The 22580-nt window shown below is 41.4% G+C and overlaps 2 protein-coding genes and 1 long non-coding RNA gene across 8 annotated transcripts in view; all 3 read right to left on the reverse strand.

The window, feature by feature from the left end:
* sytl2a (synaptotagmin-like 2a) overlaps positions 1-7187 on the reverse strand; it is a 30872-nt gene extending 23685 nt beyond the window's left edge. Inside the window, exons 1-6 of the mRNA XM_025910699.1 lie at positions 6870-7187; positions 6312-6702; positions 5758-5912; positions 4494-4617; positions 3117-3180; positions 2933-3026 (exon numbers count right to left, since the gene is read on the reverse strand). Coding sequence (XP_025766484.1) covers positions 2933-3026; positions 3117-3180; positions 4494-4617; positions 5758-5912; positions 6312-6412 — 538 coding nt within the window. The 5' untranslated portion in view covers positions 6413-6702; positions 6870-7187. The remainder of the gene's footprint in view (positions 1-2932; positions 3027-3116; positions 3181-4493; positions 4618-5757; positions 5913-6311; positions 6703-6869) is intronic.
* Positions 7188-7606: 419 nt separating this feature from the next.
* LOC109203858 (uncharacterized) lies at positions 7607-8726 on the reverse strand. The gene is made up of 3 exons (XR_002063515.2): positions 8193-8726; positions 7886-8117; positions 7607-7797 (listed from the first exon to the last, which is right to left on the reverse strand). It is a non-coding gene; the product is annotated as an uncharacterized LOC109203858 (long non-coding RNA).
* Positions 8727-17659: 8933 nt separating this feature from the next.
* The window catches only part of LOC100712537 (phosphatidylinositol-binding clathrin assembly protein), a 51403-nt gene continuing 46482 nt past the window's right edge, over positions 17660-22580 (reverse strand). For 4 of the 6 annotated variants that reach the window (XM_013270246.3, XM_013270247.3, XM_013270245.3 and 1 more), the window contains 3 exons: positions 20025-20084; positions 19660-19761; positions 18467-18838 (listed from right to left, as the gene is read on the reverse strand). In XM_013270246.3, the coding sequence (XP_013125700.1) occupies positions 18824-18838; positions 19660-19761; positions 20025-20084 (177 nt within the window). In that variant the 3' untranslated portion in view covers positions 18467-18823. Of the gene's footprint in view, positions 18839-19659; positions 19762-20024; positions 20085-22580 lie in introns of all 6 variants that reach the window. The other 2 variants (XM_013270248.3, XM_005450488.3) reach the window with 1 other exon arrangement.

The raw sequence follows: 22580 nt of genomic DNA on the forward strand, positions 1-22580 counted from the left end.
ATACTTGGCATGACTTGAGGAGTCTGGGATCGAACCACCAACCTTCTGATCAGGAGATGACCTGCGCTACCTCCTGAGCTACAGCCACCGCAAGCAAAAGTATTTGGGTGGTCTATCGGGTTATGGACAGGAGCCTCTTGCTCATCTGTGTCTTTGTGGATCTTGCTCTGTGCACTGCTGCACAGTCAGGTTGAAACAGGAAAGTGCCATCCCCAGACTATTGCCACAAAGTTGGGAGCATACAGTTGTCCTACTAAGTGGCCAAGCGCAGCTCCTGTAAAACAACCCAACATCATAATCCCACCTCCATCCAAATTTACACTTGGCACAAGACAGTTCTCCCGGCAACCGCTAAACCCAGACTCATCCATGGGATTGGCAGATGGAGAAGTGTGATTTGGCACCCCAGAGAAGTCCCTTCGATGCTCGAGAGTCCAGCGGCAGCATGCTTGATACCAAAGCAGCTGACACTTTGCACTTAGTGACGTCAGGCTTGGATGCAACTGCTCGGCCATGGAAACCCTAATCTGAAGGCCACATGAAGTTTGGAGGTCTGTAGCGACTGAATCTGCAGAAAGTTGGTAACCTGCAGTCTAAGTGGTGCAGTACCAAAGAGAGGAAGATAATGAAAGACCTCTCCCGTCCCGACAATGGACTCTTCTCACCGTTGAGGTCAGGGAAGCACTTCTGCTCCCTTAAGGCCAACACAGAGAGAAAGAGGAGGAGCTTCTTCCCCCAGACTATTTGGGCCTGAACCAGGTGTAGGACTGGACTCTACATAGCTCTGCACACCATTGCACATGCACTTAATAACAGCAACAATAACTGTACTCTGATCTGGTCTCACTCATATCACATCACTCTATTCAAGTATTTGGGATTTGCTAAGTGAATACTTTTGGCATATAGTGTATTTTATCATTGGGAGAGTCTAAAAACAGCTAAAAACTAAACAATTATTCCTCAGTTATGGACAGAAATCATTCAAAGAAAGGTTATATAACAATGATTAATTAACAAAACAAATAGTAAAAACTTGGAAACAAATGGCTTACAAATTAGACTTACTGTAATGTTATGTGCTTTTTGTGATATGTAAAATCAGAAAACCTAATATCCAAATGATATTTGTATCTCTCAGTCATACCAATGTAAAAGCTCACTGCCTGAATTTGCCCAAAGCCGAGAGCAGGCCCTGCTAGCTGAGTCTTGACTGGAGTGCCTGTATTTGTTTTGCACAATCCAAGAACTGACTTTGGAAGGATTCCCACCAGTGAAACTGTCACTTTGGTGTCCTACAAAATCTCTAAGTGGACTTTGTGGTCTGTGTAGATCATTACTCTGTGCAGTAGATATTTTGCTTTGGTAAAAAGAGGGAACAGGAGCCTTCTCCTGTGGCCTAACATAGTGCTGATGTCTACTGGAAAGGTTTTAAAGAGAGAGCCTTCCAGCATGGATCCCTTAGCACTGGAGGATTCCTGTTGAATTACCTTTTGGTGGCAGGTCTGAGATGGACTCTGATTTCTTCATCTTCTTCAAATGTGAAAGATTCAGATTTGCTAGGACTGAGCGGCGTTTCTTGATACTTGGATTCAACTTTGATTTCGAGCTGGTAACATATTGACTGTACAGCTGCAGTACTACAGGAACTCCTCAGCTGTGATCTGTCCAGACTCTGACTGAGAAACCTTGTCTGTCACCACCATGGTTTTGTATGAAGATGTTACCGTCTCTCCCTTTGATTTTTCTCTGTGATCAAATGATTGATGATATCAAGTTAGACTGAAAGGAAACTTCTTTATTATTGAGGCTTCCTTCACTCCAGCTGCCCTGGATTCTGAATATTATCTCCCACAGATATGCTTATACTGTCTGATCTCAGTGGGTCTGTCCTCTTGAAGAGTGGAACTTAATTGCCTTGGAAGAGGAACTTGTACATCCCGTTCTTGCTTTTGGGAATTTAAAGGGTCAAAAGATATGATGTTTTCCTGTGGCCCAGAGCTCTGTACCTCTGAGCCTGTTGAAGAGTCATCTGTCTCCTCACAGATGAGGACTGGATTAGCTCTGTGTATGTGTTTGTCTTCATCTTTTCATAAATCAGCAAAGATGCTGCATTTAGTCTTTTGTAATGAGTACTTTCCTGGGACCCATCAGCAGTATCCTGCTCTGACATTTCTATTGCAAGCACAGGATTGTTCTTTATGTTGATGTTACATCACAGCTGCACTGAGATCCATGTTGCATTTCTATTTCTCTCTTGGTTACGGCACATCTCTGCATATCAGCCATATTTGTTTATAGCGCTCACATGTAATTCTGCCCCGTTTAGTACATCTGGCCCCAGATGACCTATTGTGCCGTGTCTTAACTGTCATTGTTATCTTTGGTTGTTTATTTCTGTGAAATTTCCAGACCCAAAGTCATGCAGTACAGATTAGAGCTTTGGAATGTACATCTCTGTAATTCCCCAGCTTGTCTGGCAGCCTCTGGTATTTGGATTTCCTTTTCTTTAAACAACCCCTGAGAAAATCTCTGCTCACTGCTCATTTTACAGCAAGTGATTCAGAGGATTCAAGAATTCAAGAGCCCAGCTCAACATTGTTTCCACACTCCAGTTCCAAAAGTAAAAGCTAAGAAAGAATTTGTTATTATTTTGGGGGATTTCTGAGTCACAATAAGGTAAAGTTGTAAGAAATAAATAGCCAGTGTGAACATTAACCTGCCATCCAGCCACTGCTCGTGTCAGATACGGTGTTTGTGGCAGACGCAGGATTTTTAAACATGAGCAACACAAGTTTCCCAGCTGGTCTCCTTAAAGAGCAATAAATCTGTCTATGTATTGTTTGTTGACGGGCTTGTTCATAAAATAATCCACTTCAAGTCACAATATACATTATAATAACCAAAATATAATGTTTACATAATAACTCACATTGCTTTGTTTGGGTTTGATTCACTGCTTCATCCAATCCCTGACTCTCCTTTTCTTCAAAAGCAGGCTCGCTGTTGAACGGATTTTTTATCTGCTACAAGAAAAAGATTGATGCATACAACACATGCAGTCACTGTAACATGAAACTACAGTCATTTCTTTAAATTACAGGGCAGAAACCCACCTTCATGCGAGAATTTGATTTCAGAGTTTCTTGTTGGGTTTCATGAAGGTTCTGATTTTGATAGCTGTAAACAAAGAACATGTGATGTGTTGACAAAGCAAGAGTCAAGATAAACAGATTCACACTTTATAACTTTCATTTGGAATGTGCCAGTGTAACCTGACTACACTGCTTTCCTTATAACTCACACGCACTGGAGAGCAGTAAGTAAAATGATCTAAATTACCTAAACAATGCATGTTCTCTTACTCATAGAAACAGCTGTGAAGGCCGAGTAATCCTCTTATATGATGGGACAAACAGAAATTCAGTTACATACAGGGAATTCAGATTTTTTTCCACACTGTGTTATGTTTCAAAATGTAACTTTTTACAAATATTTCTTTAATATTCATACAAAACTCTAAACTGAACAAACAAACCTGGGTTTTGAAGTGTTTTCTAAAAACAGCAGCGTTTTGTGAATTTACTGGCAGAAGAAAGTGTGAATGTTGATGTTTTCAGTTCTGTGAAGGACTCGTTTGACAGTTCAGCTTTGATTTTATTCAAACAAAAAACATCATTTTACACATTTACACCAGTAAATTTAGTCAGGCACATGTGGACTCCATCAAACTGCAAAAGCAGTCTCATGGACCAAGAAGCATGCACCAGAGCTTAACTGTACCCATCATAACTAATACGTTCAAATTATGTCATTTTTATTTTAATACATTTATTAAACACACCAAAACCTTATTTGCTTTTCAGCAGCCAATGACTCTCACAGACCTAATGCAGAAAATTTGTAAGAGTCTGAAAACTTGCTGCATACACTTGATTCAGTTACCTTATCTTATCTCACTAATGGCAACAAAGATTTTGTGGGACTTGTCCCCAGAGTAGCGGAAAACATGAACATATAAGACCTCGTAAGAAGATTAGTGAGAGGTACAGAGCGAGTTACTAAGTATCACTTAGTGCACAAGTCCCCTAACGAGCAGTTAAGAGCAAATAATCCTCTCTACGAGTGGAGCATGTGATGGAGCTCAAAGAACCTGGATTATGGGAGAAAACCTTGAAATACCACGGAGAACATGCAAACACAGTAAGGCCCTGGCGTGATGGTGGAGATGGCAGCAGTGCTAACCACCACGCTGATTTAAAATCCCTTTAAATTATTATTTAAATTAAGTAGATCAGCCAGATATGTTATGCTTACTGCCACACTCCCATGTTTTCAAGTAAGGAAATGTGTGTTAATTGTAGGAGAGAAGTGTACACTGCTAAGGCAGTTCAAACTGTGTGTATGAAGATTTCAGGCGTAAAAATATTGATAAAGAACAGATTTGTGTGAAATCACGGCTTGTTTGGCTTGTTTATATTTCTTATACTCACTGATTATTGCTGAGCTCCATGTGAGGCTCTCGAAGGACACCACAGCGTACAGCTGGTAAGGACACTTCTTTGTTTTGGGTGCTGACAAAGCTGCACTTCTCAGCCGATACTTGGGAGAGCTCCACTGCAGCACATCACACACAACTGCTGTTAAGAAGTTAACTGTTTACAGTTCGGGGAAACCATGTGATGGTTATATGTGGCTTATAAAAAACACTGAAAGTGAACCAGAGCTAACCAATTTGTGATGAAGAAGAGAAAGAACTGGAATTGGGCAACTGGAACAATGATACACAAACATGCCATGAATGTTTTAGTTTTTTGTCTTTTATTACAGAAATTTTGTTCGATACAAATTTGACAGTTTTTTAAGAAGAACAAATGTTCAACCAGCTAACACAGCTCTTCAGAGGGACTAAACTTCCTCACAGACTAAAGCGCATTCGTGCAGTGCTGATTTCTTTTTGCATATTGGTCAGACTTCCATGTTTTAGATCATCAAACAAATTTTAATATTAGATAACTGAGTAAAATACAAAATGCTGTTATTTTGATATGATAATTATTTTTAATTATAGGAAAATGTTATCCAAACCATGAAACACCATATTTTGAGAATGCCGAGTTTAATTGCACTAGCCACACCCAGGCCTGATTACTGTCTATCTGTTAAATCAATAAATCTCTTAAACAGAAACTTTCTGACGAAGTAAACTAGGCTAAAACATCCTTAAAAAAGCATGTTATGCCATGATCTAAAGAAACTTAAGAATGATTAAGAAACAAGATGAATGGCATCTATCAGTCTGGAAATGGTTACAAAGGTATTTGGGAGTCCAGAGAACCACACAGAGATCATCCACAGCTGTGAAAGCTCGAAACAGTGAACCTTCCCAGAATTGGCCGACCTACCAAAATTACTCCAAGAGCCATTAGTGTCTCAGTGACAATATGACAAACGAACGCAAAACAACAGCTAAAGGCCTCACTTGCCTTATTAAGGTTGGTGTATGTGATTCAAAAATATGAAAGACACAATGGTCGGTTTGGTTTGGGTTTCATGAGTTCTAAGAAAAAAACACTGCTAATAAATACTTCTGGATGGATCTGTAGATGCAGCCTAACTCTGTGTTGAATAGTCAGAAAACAAAACTACTTGCTGTTACAATTATTTTGAATCTTTGAAAAAGATTTCAGGTTTTGCTTTCAGAGATCTTGCATTTTAAGGTATCACACATCTTTCGGAAGGATGTAGCAGACTTACGTATAGTCTTCAGTTTATGTGTGCGCCTCATGGAGGCCCTGATGATGTCAGAGCCATGGATGCGATCCTGATGGCGAAGCTGCTTAGTCTCATAGAACCATTCTCCAGTCAGGTATCTCAGCTGGCTTTTGTTCATCACGGACTTCTGCAGGTTTCTGAGTGAAACCACATCAGTGAAAATTATAATAGTTAATAAGTTAATAAACTTACCACTTTACCATATTTTTATAGTACAGGATACATATATATATATATATATATATATACATATATATATATATATATATATATATATATATATATATATATATGTGTGTGTGTGTATATATGTGTGTGTGTGTATATATATATATATATACACACACACATATATATATGTATGTATATATATATATATATATATGTGATAATAAGAGATTGAAGGACTTTCAATTTTATCTGCACCTCAAATTGTCCAATTAAATGTTTTCTATAGCATAATCTATATCTTTATGTTTACGCGCCTGTGACAGAACAGACTAAAGAGACACTGAATAATAGAACGATTGACTCACTGGACACGTTGGTCCTCAAGCTGCTTTAGCTCAGCATCTCTTTTCAGCACAGTCAGGATGGTTTCCTGTTCGTCTTTGGTCAAGAAACTCAGGTCAATCATGGTAACAGTCGCCGCTTGTCTGTTGCCTCCAGTGATGCTTTGAGGTTGTGTCTACTCATGTAGCTCTCCTTGAAGCTCACAAATGCCTTTACTGATCCTTGAAGTCAAACCAAGTGGTAACAACAGTTGTGTTTCTTCAATGTTGTAGAACAGCTAAATACTAAGACAGAAATTCAGACGTTACTTTTTTCGTCTGGAGCTTGTTGGACACATTTTTCTTTAGCTGGGTTTGTTTCTGCATCAGTGCTTGGATCTGAAAGAATCAAAAGAGGGAGGGGGAATTCTTTTGCCTCGCCTCTGTCAGTGCGCCCCAGGGTGGCTGTGGCTACAACGTAGCTTGCCATCACCAGTGTGTGAATGTGTGCGTGAATGGGTGGATGACTGGATGTGTAAAGCGCTTTGGGGTCCTTAGGGACTAGTAAAGCGCTATACAAATACAGACCATTTACCATTTTACCTGATTCAGGAAAGTCTGCTTCTCTATTAGCATTCAAAAGTAATAAGCAGTAGAGTGGTATTAACTGACCGATAGAGAGATCGGACCAGCAGCTTCAGCACTTTGGTGTTAGCTTTAGTTAAGCTTCACATAAAAAGCAGACGGCCTATAATATTATGCATATATGCATCATTTCAACAGTTTTTATATGAGCAGAAAGTTTAAAATCTAACTTTGTCACATAGAAAAGGAGCTTTAATGTTCTTTTAATATGGTTTCATACATAATTCCACATTCACATACTACGGGAGTCGTAACATCAGGCTTAACTTTTGACTGGACATAAAATGGATGCATTAAAATGATATCTCAGCCATTTAGAGTTATAGTTTCTGCTATTTCCTGAGTATGAAGTTAGGAAGAAATCAACTCACCTCTTGCTGTAGAGCCCTGAGTGAAAGCTAAGCTACAAGCCCTGGGCTGATGTAGAAAGGTGGAGCTTCAGAGGACAGCTGAAGGAGGCGGCAGACAGATGGTGGAGGTTCTGTCTACACCATGTTTTACTCTGCAGAATATCACTTTTAGTCTCAGGAAGACCGTCTTACTGAAAAACAATCTTGCATCAACATGTAGCATGTATAGTTTGTTACTGTCACACTGTGAGATCTTACAATACAAATTTACCTCATACAAACTGAGACTTTATTCAGTCAATAAATAAACCTTTGAGTTCAGAGGGGCGATTTGTTTTCTTGATACTGAAGTCACCACAACAACCTTAAAAGTATGACCATTTTATTGTGTCATGAAGGACAGCAGGTGCACCTAAGTGCAGATTCAAACATGGAAAACAGTGATAAGGATTCTCAAGCTTTATTGATAAACACAAGGATAAACGACACGATACGAAACGATAAATGACTAGTGTAGTATCTCAGATACGATGGAACTGTGGACAGAAGGAGAGAGCAATTAGGAAAAGAGCAGAGGAGAACTGAATACTGAATTCAGTGATACTGAATGGGTTTGCGTCTTACTTGGCAGGTGGAGTGTGTGAGGCTCGGTAGGGAAAGGGAAAGGCTGGGTGGGCGTCCTGGAAGGTGGGTATGTGGAGAGAGTCGGACCAGTTTTATCTGATCTACAGGAGCTGTAGGCAGGAGGGCAGGCAGGTGGGGAGGAATGAATCCAGGAACAGAGCGAAGACTAATGGTAACCAGTGTCCAGAGAATGTGAGCTGCAGGCGAGTGGAGTGATGGTTCAGAGAGATGGCTAGAAGCACAAGGAGAACAAGTTAAGCAAAACACAGAGACCATAAACATGAAGCAAGAGTGGTGTGTTACTAACGTGAGCTTAGCTGATGAACTGCTGGAGAAGAGATGTTGACGCTGGGCTTAAATACTGCCTTATTAATTGTCCTGGATCCACCAGGTGAGATGAGCAGATGGGCTGATGAGGGCTCTGCCCAGAGGTGGATAAGCAGGGAAAACGTGGAAAAACACAGGTAGCTCGCCTGGACTGGATGGAAGTCAAGTCAAGTCAAGTCAAGTCAAGTCAAGTCAAGCTCTATTGTCACTTCAGCCATATACAGTTTGTACACAGTGAGGCGAAACAGCGTTCCTCCAGGGCCAAGGTGCTACATGCAACATAAATTTACAACATAAATTAACAGAAAATCACTAAACTAGCTAACTAGAGACAGGACAGACTGACCTAACATAAATTACAACATAAATTAACAAAAACTAACTATCTAACTAAAACTATCTAACTAGGTAGGTAGTGCAAAGGAAACCGTAAACATACTTGGTAGGTAGGTAGTGCAGGAACAGTAAACATAAAAATATTGTGCAAAAAGAGCATTTACAGGTTGATGTGTAAGTCCAGTCTCAATGCTTTGAGGTAGTTGAGTTGAGCTGAGTGATAGTGTGTGTGTGTGTGTGTGTGTGTGTGCGTGCGTGCGTGTTTATCAGTCCAGTCCCTTTTTGTTGAGGAGACGGATGGCTTGTGGAAAGAAGCTGTTGCACAGTCTGGATGTGTGTGCCCGAATGCTTCGGTACCTTTTTCCAGATGGCAGGAGTGTGAAGAGTGTGTGAGAGGGGTGTGTCCAATCAGCCACAATGCTGGTGGCTTTGCGGATGCAGCGTGTGGTGTAGATGTCCTTAATAGAGGGGAGGGAGACTCCGATGATCTTCTCTGCTGTTCCCACTATCCGCTGTAGGGTCTTGCGGTCCGATATGGCACAGTTCCCAAACCAGGCAGTGATACAGCTGCTCAGGATGCTCTCGATAGTTCCTCTATAGAAGGTGGTCAGGATCGGTGGTGGAAGCTGGGCCTTTCTCAGTCTTCTCAAAAAGAAGAGACGCTGTTGGGCTTTCTTGTGCAGGAAGCTGGTGTTGAGGGACCATCCGAGGTCTTTCTCCAGGTGGACGCCCAGGAATTTGGTGCTGTCGACGATCTCCACAGAGGAGCCGTTGATGCTCAGCGGTGAGTGGTCACCTCGTGTCCTCCTAAAGTCAACAACCATCTCTTTTGTCTTGTCAACATTCAGAGACAGGTTGTTGTCTTTACACCAGTCCGTTAGCCTCTGCACTTCCTCTCTGTACGCTGACTCGTCGTGGAACATGGGGTGTATGCACGTGGATGAGCTACAAATAGTGTAGTAGTTGGAGAGCCTGGAAGGGGTTTTCTGGCTTGACAGCAGACGGACCGATGATGGTTTCAACTTTGTATGGTCTAAAGTAGCGTGGATTCTGAATCCTGACATGACAGCAGCGTTGGAGGTGATGCTGGACCGAAGCAACGGCAAACTCTGGCACATCCACAGGAAACAGCGGAGGTTGGTAACCTAGTGACGCTTTGAAAGGGGAAAGACCAGTTGCAGATGAGGTGAGTGAATTCTGCGCATACTCAACCCATGGAAGGCAAGTTGACCAGATTGCCGGATTATGTTTGGTGATGCAGCGGAGAGTGGACTCTAGCTCCTGGTTGAGACTCTCCATCGTGCTGTTGGATTGAGGGTGGTAGCCTAAACTGAGACTGGACTTGGCCCTGGATGCTGAACAGAAAGCCATCCAGACTTGCGAGGTAAATTGGGGACCTCTATCTGACACGATTTCTGCTGGAATGTTGTGAAGCCTGAAGACATGGTCTACCAGGAGTTTTGCATTTCGGATGCTGTAGGAAGTTTATACAGTGCAATGAGGTGGGCGGACTTGGAGAACCTGCCAACGATAGACAGGATAACAGACTTGCCAGAGCAAACAGGCAGACCAGTGACAAAGTCTATGGCCATATGCAACCATGGCCGATGGGGAGTAGCTAAAGCCTCGAGCAGACCCGAAGGTCACTGAGTTCTATTCTTTCTCTGTGTTCTTGTTTATTCTGTTATATCTTTTGTTTAGGTTTGCTATGTGTTCAGAGACAGACTCAGGAGCAGACACAGTGACACCATGGACAGACAGAGGGAACACAGGCAGGCATAAAACAAATCCCTAAGTTCAGTGTCTTGTCTGGTCCTCTGTGTCTGTTAGTTTCCTGTTTTATTCTGAAGGTCCTTGTGTCATGTGAGTGTGTTCAGTTTACGTTCCTCTGTCTCGTCAGCTATGATTTCTCCCAGGTGTGTTCCCCTCCTGTCTCACATCCCAAGATTACTGCTGTGTGTTCTCCTGCCTGTTGTCGGTTCGTCTGCGTTAATCCCCTCCATCATCCTGAGTGGTTTCCCTGCATCTGTCTGCGTCTCTCTGTCCTTCACCCCGTTTGGTTATCATTTCAGGTTTGCTTAGTTTTCCTAGTTTCGGTTTCCTCAGTTGCTTCTCATACCCCCGCTACCTGTTGGTGTCATTTTGCCACTTTGAAAATAAACATTCACTCATATCATCTGTCCTTTGCCTGCGTTTTGGGTCCTTTAATAATTCCACGAGCCGTGACACCCGGAGATCCTTCTTAAGGGTTTCCCCTCCCCTGTTATCATGAACCCAAATGCGATACAACCTCTCTGAACTGAGAAGGCAATACAGCTAGGACAGCTCGTCCCCTGTCTGCCTCTCTGTGGTTCTGTGAAGTAACAAATCTCTTATTGCAGGTGTACATACTTCTCATTTCATTACCATGAACTCTGGGTAGATTCTGCATCTTTTGGCCAAATACCTTCATTCATAGCTCAGATGGTGTCATGTGTGGCGGCAACCAGATGAGGAGTACAAAGATAAGTGTGCCTTGCCTACAGTCAAACATGGTTTGGGGGTGTATGAGTGCTGCTGGCACTGGGGAGCCACAGTTCATTGACGGAACCATGAATGCCAACATATGCTGTGACATACTGAAGCAGATGAACTGGATGGGCATTTAAACAGCAGTAACACTTTTCATTATAGTAGATTTCTTTTGGAAAAGGCCACAACTAAATTTAAGGGTTTAATTCCTCCATTGTTACTGTTTTCAATTCCATGTGTCAAAACAGAACAGAGCAGCTAAACTGTACTCCCAGAGAAGTCGATTATCTCGTTAACAGTATTACATAATCACTTCTAATCCTTCAGCACCGGAGACAATCTAATGCTATTGATATCATTTAGAGTCTCTGACTGATCCTTCATTTGATCCTTGATCTGTTAACCTCACATCTGTGTGCTTGTCGTGCTAGACCGCAGTGCAACATTTCATACTGCTGACAACAATATTTATTACACAGGTTAGACTATGCGGTAGAAATGAAATGTATTGCACTGCAGTGGTTTGAATCAGATCTAATAGACTGCAATTTGTTCACGTGAATGGGGACTCTTCTTCACACACAAAAGGTTAATTATGGAGTTCCACAGGGTTCCATACAAGGACCAATTCTGTTTACATTATATATTTTTATATAAGGTAGTATCATTCGAAAAAATAGCACACATTTTCGTTGCTATGCAGATGATGCTATGCAGCTCTCAGTGAAGCCAGATGACACACATAAAGACGGACCATATTTCTCCCATATTGGCTTCTCTTCATTGGTTCCTTGTTAATTCCAGAATCAAATTTAAAATTCCTCCCACTATATACAAGGTCTTAATCAGGTGAATAATCAGGTCCCATCTTATCTTAAAGACCTCATAGTACCATATGAACCCAATACAAGACTTTGATCTTAGACTGCTGCTTTACTAGTAATTTCTAAGATATTTTAAAGTAGAATGGGAGGCAGAGCCTTCAGTTTCCTTCAGTTCTATGGAACCAGTTCTCAGTTTGGTTTTGGGAGACAGACACGCTGTATACAATTGCTACCATTTAATTTAAGTGTTTTAAAATCATTATTTCAATATAAGTGCATCAAAGTCAGCATTAGGTCAGAGAAGGGAATGCTGATTTTGGAGGCAGTTAATTTTTTGCATTTAAAGTCTAAACTGTGGACATTCACTTTTTAACCTTTTGTGAAATAGTAAAAGGTAATAATCTGAGTGTTCTTCTTTACTAGTGCAAATTGATCTTGCAGGTTATTCTAGCACTTTACTTATAACATTCCCTTGAGGCCTACTACTATCGAGGCCTCTAAAATCAACCCAGAAATTACAAGTGCCACAATCAATAGGTGAGCTACCTTAACAAGTGGGACTGATAGGATTTGACCTGCAAGGTTGCTCAGATTTTTGCATATTTAATCAGTGTTGGTACTGGGTGAATCCCTTCACCCACACCGGCTCCATTCGAACTGTGCATTCCCTACTGGGGAAGACCCACAGGATCCGAGATTAGGACCTTTGTTTTAAAATCAGAGAGCCAAACCAAACTTCCTGTATGGGGGTCTAGACCAGGGGTGGGCAATCTCAGTCCACGAGGGCCGGTGTCCCTGCAGGTTTTAGATGTGTCCTCGAATCAACACAGCTGATTTAAATGGCTAAATTAGCTCCTCAACATGTCCTGAAGTTCTCCAGAGGCCTGGTAACGAACTAATTCAATTCAATTCAATTTCAATTCAATTTTATTTATATAGCGCCAAATCACAACAAAAGTCGCCTCAAGGCGCTTTATATTGTACAGTAGATAGCACAATAATAAATACAGAGAAAAACCCAACAATCATATGACCCCCTATGAGCAAGCACTTTGGCGACAGTGGGAAGGAAAAACTCCCTTTTAACAGGAAGAAACCTCCGGCAGAACCAGGCTCAGGGAGGGGCGGCCATCTGCTGCGACCGGTTGGGGTGAAAGAAGGAAAACAGGATGAAAGACATGCTGTGGAAGAGAGACAGAGATTAATAACAGATATGATTCGATGCAGAGAGGTCTATTAGCACATAGTGAGTGAGAAAGGTGACTGGAAGGGAAAAACTCAATGCATCATGGGAATCCCCGGCAGCCTACGTCTATTGCAGCATAACTAAGGGAGGATTCAGGGTCACCTGGTCCAGCCCTAACTATATGCTTTAGCAAAAAGGAAAGTTTTAAGCCTAATCTTGAAAGTAGAGATAGTGTCTGTCTCCCGAATCCAAACTGGAAGTTGGTTCCACAGAAGAGGGGCCTGAAAACTGAAGGCTCTGCCTCCCATTCTACTTTTAAATACTCTAGGAACAACAAGTAGGCCTGCAGTGCAAGAGCGAAGTGCTCTAATAGGGTGATATGGTACTACAAGGTCATTAAGATAAGATGGGGCCTGATTATTTAAGACCTTGTATGTGAGGAGCAGGATTTTGAATTCAATTCTGGATTTAACAGGAAGCCAATGAAGGGAAGCCAAAACAGGAGAAATATGCTCTCTCTTTCTAGTCCCTGTCAGGACCCTTGCTGCAGCATTTTGGATTAGCTGAAGGCTTCTCAGCGAGTTTTTAGGACTTCCTGATAATAGTGAATTACAGTAGTCCAGCCTGGAAGTAATAAATGCATGAACTAGTTTTTCAGCATCACTCTGAGACAGGATATTTCTAATTTTAGAGATGTTGCGCAAATGGAAGAAAGCAGTCTTACATATTTGTTTAATATGTGCGTTGAAGGACATGTCCTGGTCAAAAATGACTCCAAGGTTTCTCACAGCATTACTGGAGGCCAAGGTAATGCCATCCAGAGTAAGAATCTGCTTAGATACCATATTTCTAAGATTTTCAGGGCCGAGTACAATAACCTCAGTTTTATCTGAATTAAGAAGCAGAAAGTTAGCGGCCATCCAGGTCTTTATGTCTTTAAGACATTCCTGCAGTTTAACTAATTGGTGTGTGTTACCTGGCTTCATGGATAGATAGAGCTGCGTGTCATCTGCATAGCAGTGAAAATTTATGCTATGTCTTCTAATGATGTTGCCTAGAGGAAGCATGTATAATGTAAATAGAATTGGTCCTAGCACTGAACCCTGTGGAACACCATAATTGACCTTAGTGTCTGAAGAGGACTCTCCATTTACATGTACAAACTGGAGTCTATTAGATAGATATGATACAAACCACTGCAGTGCAGTACCTGTAATACCTATAGCATGTTCTAATCGCTCTAATAGGATATTATGGTCGACAGTATCGAACGCAGCACTGAGGTCTAGCAGGACAAGCACAGAGATGAGTCCACTGTCAGAGGCCATAAGAAGATCATTTGTAACCTTCACTAAAGCTGTTTCTGTGCTGTGATGAGCTCTGAAACCTGACTGAAACGCTTCAAATAAGCCATTCCTCTGCAGATGATCTGTTAGCTGTTTGACAACTACTCTTTCAAGGATTTTTGATATGAAAGGAAGGTTGGAGATTGGCCTATAATTAGCTAAGACAGCTGGGTCTAGAGATGGCTTTTTAAGTAAAGGTTTAACTACAGCCACCTTGAAGGCCTGTGGTACATAGCCGATTATTAGAGATAGGTTGATCATATTTAAGATCGAAGAATTAATTAATGGCAGGACTTCTTTGAGCAGTTTTGTAGGAATGGGGTCTAAAAGACACGTTGATGGTTTGGAGGAATTAATTATTGAAGTTAACTCAGAAAGATCAATTGGAGAAAAAGAGTCTAACTTAACATTGATGGTACTAAGAGTAGCTGTAGATAATATTACATCTGTGGGATGATTATTGGTAATTTTTTCTCTAATGATAAAAATTTTATTTGTGAAGAAGTTCATGAAGTCATTACTAGTTAACGTTAAAGGGATGGTTGGCTCAGTAGAGCTCTGACTTTTTGTCAGCCTGGCTACAGTGCTGAAGAGAAACCTGGGGTTGTTCTTATTTTCTTCAATCAGTGACGAATAGTAAGATGTTCTGGCTTTGCGGAGGGCTTTCTTATAAAGCAGCAAACTATTTCTCCAGGCTAAATGATGATCCTCTAAATTTGTGACACGCCATTTCCTCTCCAGCTTACGAGTTATCTGCTTTAGGCTACGTGTTTGAGAATTATACCACGGAGTCAGGGACTTTGGATTTGAGGCCTTAGATTTCACAGGAGCTACAGTATCCAGAGTCGTACGTAGTGAGGAGGTAAAATTATTAACAAGATAATCGACCTCTGTTGGAGTAGCGTTCAGATAGCTGCTCTGCTCTATGTTGGTACAGGGCATTGAAGATGATAACAGTGGGTGGATTATATTCTTAAACTTAGTTACAGCACTTTCAGAAAGACATCTACTTTGATAAAGTCTACTCTCCACTGCTGTGTAATCAATTATTGTAAATGTAAATGTTATCAGGAAATGATCAGACAGCAGAGGGTTTTCAGGAAACACTGTTAAATATTCAGTTTCTATGCCATATGTTAAAACAAGATCTAGAGTGTGATTAAAGTGGTGGGTGGGTTCTTTTACATTTTGAGAGAAGCCAATTGAGTCTAATAACAGATTAAATGCGATGTTGAGGCTGTCATTTTTAGCATCTACATGGATGTTAAAATCACCCACAATAATTATTTTATCTGAGCTGAGCACTAAATCAGATAAAAAGTCTGAGAAATCAGAGAGAAACTCTGTGTAAGGCCCAGGTGGACGATAGATGATAACAAGTAAGACTGGTTTCTGAGTTTTACAGCTGGGGTGGACGAGGCTAAGCATCAGGCTTTCAAATGAATTAAAAGTCTGTCTTGGTCTTTCGTTAATTAATAGGCTGGTGTGAAAAATTGCTGCCACACCGCCCCCTCGGCCTATGCTTCGAGATTTCTGGTAGTTAGAATGACTCGGGGGTGTTGATTCATTTAAACTAACATACTCATCCGGCTGCAACCAGGTTTCTGTAAGGCAGAGTAAATCGATTTGTTGATCAATTATTAAGTCATGTACTAACAGAGACTTGGAGGAGAGAGACCTAATATTTAATAATCCACATTTCACTGTTTTACTCTTTGGTTCAGATGTGGATACTGTATTGTTCTTTCTTTGTGATTTTTTATGTTTAAGTTGTTTATTGCTGGTTTTTAGTTTGTTTTTTGTCTTTTTGGGAGCTGACACAGTCTCAATGGAGATGGGTTTTTGGGGGGGTAGCAGGAGGAGAGAAGCTGCAGAGAGGCGTGTAAGACTGCAACTCTGCTTCCTGGTCCCAACTCTGGATAGTCATATTTTGGGGGGTTTAATGAATTTGTCCATATTTCTAGAAATGAGAGCTGCTCCATCCAAAGTGGGATGGATGCCGTCTCTCCTAACAAGACCAGGTTTCCTCCAGAAGGTTTGCCAATTATCTATGAAGCCCACATCGTTTCTGGGACACCACTCAGACAGCCAGCAATTTAAGGAGAACATGCGGCTAAACATGTCACTCCTGGTCTGATTGGGGAGGGGACCAGAGAAAACTACAGAGTCCGACATTGTTTTTGTTTTTGTGATTCAGGTGTGTTGACCCAAGGTGAGATCTAAAACCTGCAGGGACACCGGCCCTCATGGACTGAGATTGCCCACCCCTGGTCTAGGCCCTACAGTTTCTTGACCTAAAACGTCTTTACAAACATGATTATGCCTCAGACATAAGTCCTCTTTCACTAAAGATCATCATCTGTCTAAGGAATGACTGGCACGCCCGGACACATTTTTTAAATAACAGGGGAAATGAAATAAGAGTAACCATCTTTGTCAGGCCTTCAGTCAGGCTCATATTAAATTTATCAAGTCAGTGTCTTACAAACACACATGGATCTTTCTACTGCTGCAGCTCGACTAAGAGGAAGTGGCAGGAAAACAAAGAATCTTCTTATTACTAATGGAGCCGCTCTGCCAAGCAGGATGCAGCATTCAAGGTCTGTGTGCTGAGATGCTGCACCTGTGGTTCAGCAGCAGAAGCCTCCACAGTCATGAAGGGTGAACTCTGCAGAAGCTCAGCTCCTACAAATTCTGTCTGTCTCTTGCTCTCACACACTATATCCATCTCAGCTGCCATTAGGCAAGAATATATAAATCTCAATTTGCCCTAAGTTCATTAAAAACCCCATTACTATTACTCGAAAGAGATCACATTTTCCTATAGACCCTATTAATTTATGTTCTCTGTAAAGGGTCACAAATCACAAAAAACATTCAAGTGAAAAACACTTCTTACTGTTATGATGCACTGGACACTCCTTCACTCACCATGTGTTGATATACCACTAGTTTGTTTTTTTCCCAGTATTTGTTCATTTTAAGTATGAATGTGCATAAATGTTCGATAGAAAGTGCTCGTGTGAATGAGGCAATTTGTGTAAAGTGGTTTGAGTTCTCAGAGTAGACGAGCGCTATATAAGAACCAGTCACTGTTCCTGTCCAAACACATTAATATAGCTCTGCAGCATCACTGTTTCCAAAGTGGAGGAGAGCCAGCAAGGCGCACTGACACAGTGAACGAACTGTAACATTAATGGCAGTTCAAAATGGGACAACATTAAGGAAGACAGAGAAGCTGCACAAGTGTGGAAATGTGTACTTTATTTGGGGGGGGGGTGAATAATCTGAGTGACAATGCGCAAAATAAGCAAAGCTAATGGAGTCAGGTCATGTTTAAGCAATCTTTCATACCTGCAACCACCCATCCTGTGACTGGCAGCATGAGCACTGATCAACAGCTACTCTCCTATGTCTCTACCCCACACCCACACCCACTCACCTGCCCCCACACAGACACACCTCTGATGTAAGAGTAAATGCAAGCATCAAAAGCATAAATGAGTATTCAGTGCAATACTGTCCTGATGACTAAATGCAGTCCTCTCACTGACGTGAATAATGATCAAACACCAGATTCATAGAAACTGAGCCCAGTCGTTTGCTGGTACTAGTGAATTATTACGTTAACAGTGTGACTCACTGAGCCACCGACAACCAGAATACAAAGACTATTTAGTGCCCTAACATCAAAAATGACATCTCTTTATATTAACTTCTTTTTTAAAAAATAATCTCAATCACACAAAATCCAATTCTACAATCAAGAATAATTATAAACCTGAAGACGCTCCCTAACAGGAGGTCAGAGAGTAGTTACATTTGCTTTTTGTTTCTAATGCAATTCTGTCTGTGGTAATTATAAATAAATACAAACAATACACAAGGAATGTCTATTGCAAACAATATATCAAAACAGGAGTTTGCTTGTTTTGCTAATATGAGGATGCTTAAAGAGGTTAATCATAAATGATCAGTGAAAGAAACGACTCTCCCAGCCTCACCTGGACAGGAGGAGCTAAAAAGACAAATCAAACAGCAGGAGGCGTGGTCACAAAGCTGTGTGATTTCCCCCGGCAGATAAAACAGTGATATCAAAAAGCTTCCTATGGATGTTGTGTTTCTCTTAATCAAAGACATAGTCAGGAAATGTCCCGTTCGCATGGTTTGAAATGGCAGCAAGCACGCTTTCTCTCCTTTTATGACTTGGATATAATCAGATAGGCACAACATCCTCTGTGAAATGGCCAGAGCCGCTCCAAGTCGCTGTGATCTTATTCAAGAAGTCTTTTTTTGAGCCGTTCGTTCTCAGAGAGGCGAGTTCATTGGAAGCAAACAGGAAGTTTGCCTGAATAATCGACTTTGCTGTGAATCGTCCTCAGATGTGAAAGGCGCCTCCTCTGGCTGGTTACATGAACTGCATCTGGAAGAACATTAAACACAAATAGAGCAGAATTTAAGAAAAACACCATCCAAACACAGCTAAGTGCAGAAGGATTCACCTGCTTTTACTGGTGAAGAGGAACACTGTGGAAAGATTAACATGTAGGGTCTGCTACATGTTAGGTCCTGACTGTAGGAGTGGTTTTTACACCTGTTCCTACCTGGACACAGGATTTAAGAAGATTTATGTTCAGATGGTGTAATGGAACAAAAAACTTATATATGTGTGTGTAAGCCATGCATTATAATAACTTAAGAATTTATAATTTATAATAACTTAACTTAAGAATTGGATGAAAATAAAGCCATACAGCATGCTCAGTCTCAGTCACTCTCACTAAAGTGTGATTCTGTCTGAGAAACATTAGTTGGAACTAAAAGGAGGCGACAAACACAAATAACGCATACGCATCACAAAATTAACTGAAGACTTTTTTCCCCTTTTATATGTTATTAACTGTCTGCAAGATTAGTAACACAAACTGTTGTGTATTGACATTGCATCCAAATTAAAAAAAAAAAAAAAAAAAAAATTGTATTACAAACCAAATTTGCAGCTAAAGTACAAAAAAACTTGACTCCAGAGCACGTGGCATGTGTTCCTGTTGGTCATTTGTGCTTCCATCATGGTTTAAAGAAGACTTGGCAAACTCGTCCAGCCAAGTATGAAGTAGTGACTGCTGACTACAACAACCCGCTCTGCTTAATCGACTTCTTGAACTTTGAGATAACAATTATAGTAGAAAATTGTGGACACTGATGCAGACAGAGTCATATACTGTAGAAGTAGATATCAGTTACCTGAGCACCAGGACTGGGCCCAAAGGGGTTAGGTGACCTCATCACAGGCTGAGTATACATCATAGTAGGCTGTGTGATCATCATGGATCCCATTCGGGGAGGCTGAAGGGGAAAAATAAATGAAGTATTAATTTACATAGCATTTATTAATTCATCCAGTCATCATGTAAATTAATCCCTCTCCAAAAACAACTCAGATAAACAAAGCCAGCTGTCCTCACATTTTCACTTACTCACAACAGATTTCTTCGCTTCTCACATCAGACTCCACAGTCATTACTGCTCACTATGAAATGGGTCCCTGCCTTAAAGGGTGCGATCGAGAAAGTGAAGTTCTCATCTGCACACAGTCCTAGCAGACTTACCATTGCATATGCCATCATGCCCGTTGGTGTGGCTGCAGGGAAAGCCACAGCAGATGGTGCCTGCAGTAAGACACAAAGAGATGATTATTTCTCTGTAATAAGGACATTAGCTAGCAGTGAAGTCCTAGTCCAGCACACAGCCCATACAGTCGCTCTGTCATTTCATACTGACCTGTCTCAGATATATTACTGATGAAGCTGCCAAATATTTAAGGTAATTTAGGAATAATAGGTTACTACAAATCCATGCTGCGCTGCCTGCAGCACATTAAGCAGAACACAGCTGAGCACAGTGCATGAACTCACCAGGCTGAGCTGCTATTTTCATTCTATTGAACAGTATGTTACGCTTTATTAACATTTCCATTAAAGAAACTAAAATGTTGAGTGATTTTCTGTATCACCAGAAATACCACATCATGTTTTTAGGTGTGAGCATTTAAACATCCCAGAGACATTTTCCCTGGATTACCAGTATAGTGATGGACATGTATAATAATTACTACTGTTTTGTGACAACTTTTACATGTTTATTTGATTTTTAAGATATATTTCAATAAAATGTAAAGTTAAAATATATATATATTTAAGTTAATTATACCCCGTTTCTTCAGGTGTTTCTTTTCCTTTTCAAACATGTCATCAAGCTCTGGCCCTATGGACATTTCAGTATTTTTGTTTTGAGGTATGAACAGTGTCTCTAGGACAAACACTGAGACTAGTTAGGAAAAAGAAGAAAAACTAGAATTTGTAATTCCAGGAGAAATTGTAGTGGGATTGTTGCTACTTGCGAACTCGGGACTGTGGAACAAAGTTCTAGATGAGTAGCTTGTTTGTGTGGAGTGGAAACAGGTGTGTGTAATAGTGGCAGAGTAAGATAAATACATCTTAGTTTGAAAGCTGGCGTCCATGGTTTGGTTGAACAGGTCATGACGAGCTAAATCATGAATGAACGTTATGTTTGTAAGATATGAACATGTTCATATCTTACAAACATTAACAACGCTAATCTTTAAATCACTTTCTCCTGCTTTGTTTCATGTAACCCCAACTACACTGTGCAACAGTATTTTCATACATTTCTTTTAATAGCTTCTTTTTAGGTCAAGCTATCAAAGGTGACGTGACTATTCCCAGAAACCTTCTGTATGTCATACACAGGGACCAGTTTGATCCCTCCTGTTGAAACTGGACAGATTAAAGATCAGCCCACACTTTCCAACACGTCTGCACCGTGATGGAGGACCTGTGCAGCAGAACGCTCTGACTGTGAGCCGTCAGACTGGAGGTGCAGGGAGAGTACATCCTGCAGTTTGGGAATTACAGGATCATCTTTCCCGTGTTTTCTGCAGAACGATGTCATTTCTTCTTATAAAGCACCTTTCTACTCTACTTCAGCACTCAGAGCTCTTTCTACGCCCTGTGTGTGTTTATAGTGATTTAAATCTAACATTCACACTCAGATTAACATACCAGGATCACATCAGATACCAGGATCACGTCAGATACCAGGATCACGTCAGATACCAGGATCACGTCAGAGGCGAGTATCTTGCCCAAGGATACTTTGGCATGCAGATGTCTGTGAGGGTTCTCAGTCATCCAGGTCATTGTAGTCTAAGGAGCTCGGAAAGAAAAGCGTCTGGACTTCTTTCATTTCCTTGAAAATGTTTCATCCGAGAAGCTCCTTCAGGTTCTAGGGTCAAATGGTGGAGAGTCCCAGATTTACGCCCTGTGGGAGCGCCCCCCAAAGGGGTCATGGACCCCCTATTGATCCTCTACCTAATCACACGAGCCAAGGTGTGAAAACAGGTGTGGGTCACAATCAGCCAAGGTTTCGGGTGAACCCGCTGTGAAACCTGGCCCCACCCGATCATGTGATTTCCTGAGGTCACATGGCCCAGGGTGTGAGTGGGCGTTAAGGGAAGGGATCTCAACAATGGATTATAGATGGCAGACAGTTGGTGTCATAAGCCCCGCCCTCTGTTCAAAGATGGCCATTCACAGTGGACATAGATGCTTCTTTCACTCCTCTTTCAAACCATCGGTCCTCTCTGTCCAACATGTGAACACTGGTGTCCTCGAAGGCGTGACCTTTGACCTTTAGATGCAGATGTACAGCCGAGTCTTGTCCCGTAGAGGTGGCGCGTCTATGTTGTGCGTTTATGAAGTGGCAGTTTGGTCTCTCCAATGTACAGGTCTGAGCACTCCTCCCTACACTGCACAGCTACACTATGTTGTCAAGTTTGTGTTTGGGATGAACCAGTTTGTGGCTGCGTCTGTCGTACACTGGGATGTACTTCAGACCACAAGGTGGTTGTGCCTGCTCCCATGCAATAATCCAATCTAGACCATCACAATTTAATGAACACAGCTGAACAAACGAGCTACCTGGTCAGTCATGCACTGAGTTTACTGGCTCCTTTCTTCAGTTCCGGCGCCCCCCGTGTGCGGCAGCCTGTTACAGCAGCTCTGCTCATTCTGAGTTTCTTTCTTTCTTATCTTTTTTCTCCTCGTAATTTTTATAACTAACGTATTAGTAATTAGACTCTGCAA

This window comes from Oreochromis niloticus, linkage group LG10 (assembly GCF_001858045.2).
Source record: "Oreochromis niloticus isolate F11D_XX linkage group LG10, O_niloticus_UMD_NMBU, whole genome shotgun sequence".
Classification (NCBI taxonomy): domain Eukaryota; kingdom Metazoa; phylum Chordata; class Actinopteri; order Cichliformes; family Cichlidae; genus Oreochromis; species Oreochromis niloticus.